Here is a 7,474-nt window from a genome sequence, read left to right as displayed (position 1 = left end):
AACCATAGCATTCCGTTAATATGATTCTCTGTCGTGAGTTCTAGGATTCTCAGTCGGACAGATGGAGTACACTCAGATCGAAACTTCGGAGTCTATCTCTTGTTGCTGCGGGTAAAGCTCATCATCCACCCTACAAGAAGAAAGACATACTCATCGATGAACCTTCGAATCTCAACGACATCTCTCTGCAGAATCCGGCTGAAAACCAACCCTCGCTCAGATCATCGAGATCGCTCATCGCTCGATCATGCTATCGTAACTCATCAAACCACCACACTCCCTCATCAAATCCCCGAGAAATCTCACAAACCGAAAACATCCAAGACAACCACCAGCAACCCATTCCATCCCATTTTCCCTCTCCCAACCAACTCAACAACCCAACAAACCAACTCAAACACCCTGAACCTTCCAATAAAACTGCCTCATCCACAACCTCTCCAAAAACCAGTCCCCGTCAACCCGTCTCCACGTCTCATGATAATGCCCCGCGCCCGTCCCATGCATCCCGTCCGCCCTCCCCGGCGCGCCCGCGTGATACACCACCGTAAACACCGCCTTCACCTCGTCCCCGTCGCTGGCCCCGTCCCCCCTCGCCATCTCGAGCTCGCCGGCGTTGACCATGTGCACGGCGTCGACGTGCTTGTTGGTCGCGGAGAAGTACCCTAAAAAGCCCTCGAGCGAGGGCCAGTCGAAGTCGACGCCGTTCTGGTGCACGACCCGCTCGGGCGCGCCGTCGTTGTAGACCTCGACGAACTTGAAGGTCGCGGTGGGCAGGGCGATCTGCGGGAAGAGGTGCCACTGGTTCGTGTCGGCGAGGCGGCAGTATTGGGCCTTTTTGCGGCGGATGGTTTCGGCTGCTTCGTAGGGGACGATGGACATTTTGGTGTTTGTGTATATCTCTCAGTTCTTGGTAAAGATTTGTTCTTCACAATGGCATCAACAGATAGGGATAAGAAGACGAAACAGCTTTGCCTTGTCTGTCTACATCTAAACCACAGATCTCGAGGCTCTCGCCATATATGGCGTTCATCACCCCCCGCGAGTTCCCAAGACCCCAGCCTTAGAAAGAGGGGTTGAGCGGGGACTCTAATCCATAGCTCGTTCGTACCCTTGGACGAGCAGCACAATCACACGTCGTTGAGAGGAGGCGACCGATGGTGGTCTGACTGCAGAGCTTCCTTCACGAAGCGGGCCCTTCGACCCAAAATCGACCACACACGTTCGTTGCGAAGTCGCAACACTGAAGTTGCTGAAGAATATCTGGGCTCGCCAAGCGGTCATTAGCCAATTAGAGACAACCTGCCACGTCGAAGGAAGCTCCTTCATTGGCCGAGTTGTGTGAGCGTTGAAGAACTCGCAGCTGAAGAGTTATCTCTGCATCAATCGTCCCCAGCTTGTCCCGCCCAAAGCGGCGAATGGGTGTACTGATGTTCCCGCTTTTGATCCAAGGTATGCAGTCTAATAGAAGTAAGGCTCTCCAGGCCAGGGAAATGTGAGTCTTGGAAATGCCAGAGGAGATGAAGTGCGGTTGCGATATGCTCACAACTCCGCGCTTGCGGCAACCATCAAAACGTCCTCCCAATCTCAACCGTTATTTTGCAATACACCGTTTCCGGAAGCACAAATTCCAGTTGAATTTGTGCAGACGTTTGGGAACCGTGCACCAATCGGTTCCGTCTGTCCGGGTAACTAATCCGGTTGGGAACCGAACAAGAGCCGGACGCACCTGAAGCAACAGCAGCGGGCAGAAAACCCGGCAGAGCCAGAGTGAAGGACGCGAAAGAGGAGGCTAGGCCCGTTCGGGGCCCCCTGCTCCGGGTCCCGCAAGCCGCTGCCGGCCAAATTCAGGAGCTCTGCGTTTTGAACAAGGGGACCCGGCGGTTTTCTAGAACTTCTCAATCTCGCCTGGCCGCGCCGCGCGCTCCACAGCACCACACCCATCCATCCTCCCGGTCGGTGCACACTGCGCCGGCGGACCTACTTTCAGCATCTCTACCGCGGACGGGCAGGCGGGAAACAAGGGACGGATGGGGAGGGGGCAGAAGTCATGGCGGGCTAGGGGAGGGGAGCTAGAGGTAGGGATGGGTTAGCTACCCGGGCTAAAATCACGAAATTCGCAAAGAGAACAGCCGACCGGGCGCCTGGCACCGCGATGGCTGGGAGATGGGGCGTGGGCTAGGTTGAGATTTGCTCGGCCTTCGCCTGTGTTTGCGAAATAGCTGCGACGCCGGGCCGCGGACGCTTGCTGGACGACGGCGCGCTCCCACTCAGTTGAAGGGTCGAAGAAGGATGAATGGATGTTCGGTGTGGCGTTCGTTTTCGGTGTCGATACCCGTTCTTTCTTGGAGTTGCAGGTTCCGCGACGGATGGCTTCCTGTACTCCGTACTGCCACCGCGGAAAAGAAAATGGAAGAGCAAATTGTCAGTGTTACCGTTTCAATCTGAACTTTTTTGCTATTTTTCCTTGATCGTCGACTCAGTCCCGTCGCTGGCACGGACCGGATGCGACTCGATGCAGCCGGACGAGCCAGTCAGGCATGTGTCGGAGTAGCATTCGTCTCTTCTCCAGGTCGTCTTGTTTAATGGACATGAAACAAGACGACGAAAAAGGAATTCGCTGGCATTGGCGAGCTTTGGGAATTCTCGCGTGTGCCTGCCGCGGCCACTCGTCGATCGCTGCGTCCTCAGTCCTTGTCCACGGGCCGCCGCCGCCTTCAGAGGCAAAAGACGGGGGACGGGAGTTATCGATTGCCCCTGCATGCGCCATCGCTGTGGCTTTCCCTTGCGTGCCTGTATCACGCCTATCGTGACTGAAAAGGGCGGCGACCAACAGCTCTTCATGTTTCCCACAGGACAATCCGATTCGGAAGGGAATACTGCCGTTGATGGCGGGGACCAGTCATGTTGCGAGAAAGGACCTCTGGCGTCTGATTCGAAAAAGGGCGAGACTGAGAGAGATACGAATAATCACCAACGCCCCGTTTCGGTTGGCTTACGACGCAAACAGCAACGGGAAGGGGTGGACCGTCGCAAAGTTGCGTTCAAGGCCCAATCCGAACTCGCCGTTGATGGGTTTGTGCGACTGGGGTAGCGCAAAGGACAAGCAGAGAGCAGAGCACGACGCAACGGCTTTTCTCCCGCCGGTGTGTTCTTAGGTGTTGAGGTAAGCAGGAAGCTGGAATAATCGGTTAAACATAGACCATCCGGGAAGTCATTGACACCGTCCTCGTCCCAAGGCTGGCTTGGTTGGCGCAGCCGAACCCACCACTAACAACAGCCACGGCGATCCGGGGAAACAAAGGTGGTGTACCGTGTTGGAAGGGCAAGTCAGTGTAATCCGGTGCGCCACCCCCGGTCTGAGTCAGGCTGGACCTGGGGAAGCACTCGTCTCGGGACGGGCTGCGGCTTGGCCAGTCACAGTCAGCTCGGCCGTATATCACGGTTGGCAGCTGAGGAACGGTATGGTGAATGGTAAGTAGCCGAAGTAAGAATAGTACTCTGCATGTGTTGGTAGGTGAGGGTGAGAGTGAGGTTGTAGGCGGTAAGTGTCCGTAGACTACGTAGCTGACTGCCAACGTCAAGGACAAGGCGGTCAAGTATGCAGCTGTCACCGCCCAGCGGCTTGTCTGCTGCTTGGTGTGTTGTACCGGCGTTTGAGTAGCATCGCAGAAGGCGCTGTATGGGAATTGTACTTGACGGCTTAGGTGTCAACTGGCGAATTCGGAAACATTGGACGTTGGGGGCCAACTAGTCAGTCGACAACCAGCAAGCAGGCAGGAAGAGTCAGAGTCAGAGTCGGATTCAGGAAGGCAGCACATCCATCCTTTGCGACGGATTCGTGGGTTTGTCTTCGTCGCAACTCTCGCAAGGCGGATGCGGGATGTGTGTGTGCTTGATTGTACGGAAGGATGTCCAGGGGTGTCGGAAGTGGTGGTGTTGGTGATGATGTCGGTGATTGTCTGGAGGAATGGAGGAATTTCGGGACTGAGACGGAATTCCACAGCAAACACACTGATTCGAGTCGCATTGTTGCATCCGGGCCATCCATCCAGATCCAAGCCAGTCGCATTCCCAAGAGTGATTGCCCTGAATCATCCCAAAGTTTGGGGAGGACGGGCATTTGATGCCTGCCGGCAGGGCAACGCAGCACAGCACAGCACAGCGCAGGCAATTGACATTGCTGCGGTGATGAATGGGTTTGACGATGATTGATGGCTGGCAACCCCTGATTCTTGGTGGTCGGTTCGGTAAGTGACGAGTCTCTTTCCCATGACGACGGAAGAAAGAACAAGCGCCGCAAATGACGAGGATCCATGTCCTCGCCTGAAGCTGCCCGCGGCCCTGGCCCTGCTCTCTATGCCTGACTCCGGGCAGCTGGTATCACAGCGTTGGCGACATGATTAAGATGAGATGCCGGGGTAGGACGGGCTGGGGTCGCGACAAAAGCGACCGAGGGCGACGAAGACGGCAAAATTCCTTTTGCAAGAAATAAAAAGGGTGCCGAAAAAGAACAATCATTCAAAAACCAAATTAGCGAGAGGCCGGGGAGGTCAACCCGGCGCAGTGGATTGGACGGGGACAGATCGGGAGAGAGAGACAACGGCCGTGAGCCGGGGGTACGGAATTTGTTTTTTCTTGTCGCTAGGAACGGCCGTGATTGCTTTTTGCAGGACGGGTCTGGCAATCTCAGGGCGAGATTTCGGACGCGATTCTGCCGTTCTCGTTTGTGACTGGAGCGGGATGGTCGCGGATGCAATGCGATGCGATGCGCTCGACACCGCCGATTTTGACTTCCTTCAGCCCTGAAGGACGGGGACGGTGTGCTGCTGGATGCAGCCACGGCAGAATGTTGGCACACCTACTTTTTGGTGAATTGTTGGTTGCTGACAATATTGTAATGGAATGGAATTGTTGAATGTTGTACTCGTACAAGGCGGTAGGGCGGGGGCCGTAGGGCAGACATTGTCGACAGCTGGAACAGGAACAAGATCGGACGTGAAGGTAACCATCCGTCCATCCATCCACTATCTGAGTAGTCCGTATCCTTAGGTAGGTAGAGAGTGTAAGTCGGCGGTGAGGCTTGAGGAGGAGCATTTCTGTCCGCTGTGGCTCCCCGATACCGAATGCATCTGTCGCGCATCTGCGCTTCGTCCTCTTTTCCTCCCCCTCCCCGGTCGGCCCCCCTTTGAAGGAGGGGAAAGGTTGAAGGTGTTGAGGCCCAAGGAAAATGAAGAATTTGAAGCTGGAACCTGACGATCCACGAGGGGGCTTTTGCGCAAGAGGGCGGGGTGATTGATTTCCTGAAGCAGTGAAGCTGTTTGAGATGCGCTGGTGAGGGGGTGTACGACAGCCAGCGACGTAGACGTGGACGAGGACGAGGACGACGACACGTACCTATGGTCGAAACCCCCTCATTGTGAATTACTCGGTGAGAGTTTTGCGATTTCAGCGAGAGATGTCGATGAGGTGATTCGTGATTCGCGCGACAAGTTGCAACAGCCAGCGAGCGAGAGATTTGCCAGAGACCAGACGGAGAAGCACCGAGCGGGAAGGAGCCCAGGGTAGGGCCTTTCCTTCAACTGGAAGGTACCTTCCACACTCGTCGGGCAGCAAACATGTACCTGCCCTTGCGAGTTGCTGGCCCCGACCCGCGACCCGCGGCAGGCCAGACTGTGTTCCCCGGCGCAGAAAGAAGGAAGAATGGAAGCTGTGGACACTTTGCAGGCCTCGACATGCCCAAAGGTGTGGTCTAGGGGGGCCTGGAGGGCCTGGGGCCGCCAGTCTGGAGGCGGGAAGGAAGTCCAGACAGGGCAGGCCACCGGGGGACCTCTTCCTGACGAACCGCTACATGCCCTGGAAATGGGCCAAAGCTGTTGCTGCCGGGGGCCTGAGTCCTGAGTCCTGCCCTGTCCTCACCCAGAGTGCCAGAGGAGAGGAAAGAGTCATGATCCATCGGGGAGCACCTGCCCTGCCAGTGCCAGCCAATCAGTCCCGACACGCCCTCCCCCTCCCGACAAGGCGGTCAAACACCGCTCATTCTTTTTCCGTTTTCTTAACCAAGTTCCATTGCTTTTTCTGACGGCTGCCGCTCTACCGCTGCCGCTGCCGCTGCTTCCCCGTATGCAGCCTACCTCACGAATACCACCGTCCACCATCCCGTCAACACTCAATAGCTGCTGTCCTCAGGGCAGTTTGCGACCGTCTCCCTCCGGTCTGGGCGTGTTTGTTCGTCCCTGCGGCGTGGGGGACAATCACTCAACCCCAAAGATACTCACCCTTACCGCAACGATGCCCTCTGGAATGTCGTCTCCCTGCGTACAGAGTACACACTATCGCGACCTGGACCGCTTGCGCTTGCCCGCAGAGCCTGCCTCGTCCGTTCGCATTCCCCGTCCTTGCGATGCGATGCGATGCGACTCAGCTTTGTTTGCGCCATGATCTTGTGTTGAGTCGATACCTCAATACAGAGTCTTCGTAGGCCATCAATAAAGGTCTATATCAATGACTCTTTCGCCCTCCTGTCCGAGTCATCTCGCTGTTTCGTTCTGCCAGCTAATCACCAGTAGCATCACCAAGTCAAGCTTCAGCATCGTCATCACAAGCAAGAACCGGCGTCATAATCATCAACACCATCAAACAATCCCGTTCACCCCGAACGACACACACTCCGGCGACATTACACATCACCGAAAATCAGGATTTCCAATCCCGCCTCGTAACTTCGTACCATACAATTCGGACATCAACGACTCCAAAGCCTAACCAGCGCAAGCTCAGCTCCCGAGGCAACGCCACGTCGAGAATAGTCACCGCCAGCGCACTTCAGACCAGTCCAGCTCGCCGTTTTTACGGATACGCACCGCTCCAGTACTCCGTACCGTATCGTACCGCCTCTCCGTCCGTTACCTTGCTCCATACCCCAGACCGACCTGGACCTGGGAAAGACGACCAGCAATACGGATTACGGACTTCCTCCCGCGACCGCCAGCCCTGTCTCTCTTCTCCTTACGGCTCTTTTCCAACCGACACACCCAACGCACACCCCCTTGAGTCCTTCACACGCCCCCCAACCGTCAACCGCAACCGCTTCCGCCCCGAGCAAACCCCCCCAAGGCCCAGCCCAAGACTCCCCTGCGCTGTCAGCTCCGTCACCGCCTCCCTGCCTTGTTTTCCCACCCCCTCGGGATCCCGGGAATCACTGTTGCCCCCATCTTTTAGGCTTGCAAAGTCCACTCTCCGAAATTCCTCGGAACGTTACCCTGCTCTACCTTGTGCCTCCTGGGCCTCACCACACCCCCTTTCACACACCCCAGAACAGAGGCAGGCAGACGCGCCTCCGGCTTATAAGTCTCTCGTGTCCACCCTCTCCCACACACTCTTTCCCTTCGCGAGATCAACAACGATATCAACATCCAAGACTTACAACAAGTCCAAGAACCACTCCACTCTACAACACAACACATCCACAGCC

The 7,474-nt window shown here is 56.3% G+C and overlaps 1 protein-coding gene across 1 annotated transcript; it reads right to left on the bottom strand.

Moving 5' to 3' along the window:
* Nucleotides 1-393: 393 nt before the first annotated feature.
* Nucleotides 394-882, bottom strand: CkaCkLH20_04847 (uncharacterized protein; the record flags this gene model as incomplete). Its single annotated transcript, XM_038887566.1, has 1 exon — nucleotides 394-882. The coding sequence occupies one exon, from the start codon at nucleotides 880-882 to the stop codon at nucleotides 394-396; it is 489 nt and encodes a 162-aa protein (XP_038747173.1).
* Between the last annotated feature and the right edge of the window lie 6,592 nt (nucleotides 883-7,474).

The sequence above is a fragment of the Colletotrichum karsti genome (assembly GCF_011947395.1).
Source record: "Colletotrichum karsti strain CkLH20 chromosome Unknown Scaffold13, whole genome shotgun sequence".
Classification (NCBI taxonomy): Eukaryota; Fungi; Ascomycota; class Sordariomycetes; order Glomerellales; family Glomerellaceae; genus Colletotrichum; species Colletotrichum karsti.
The sequence above is the reverse complement of the archived record's forward strand: the minus strand, read 5'-3'. Positions and strand labels throughout refer to the sequence as shown.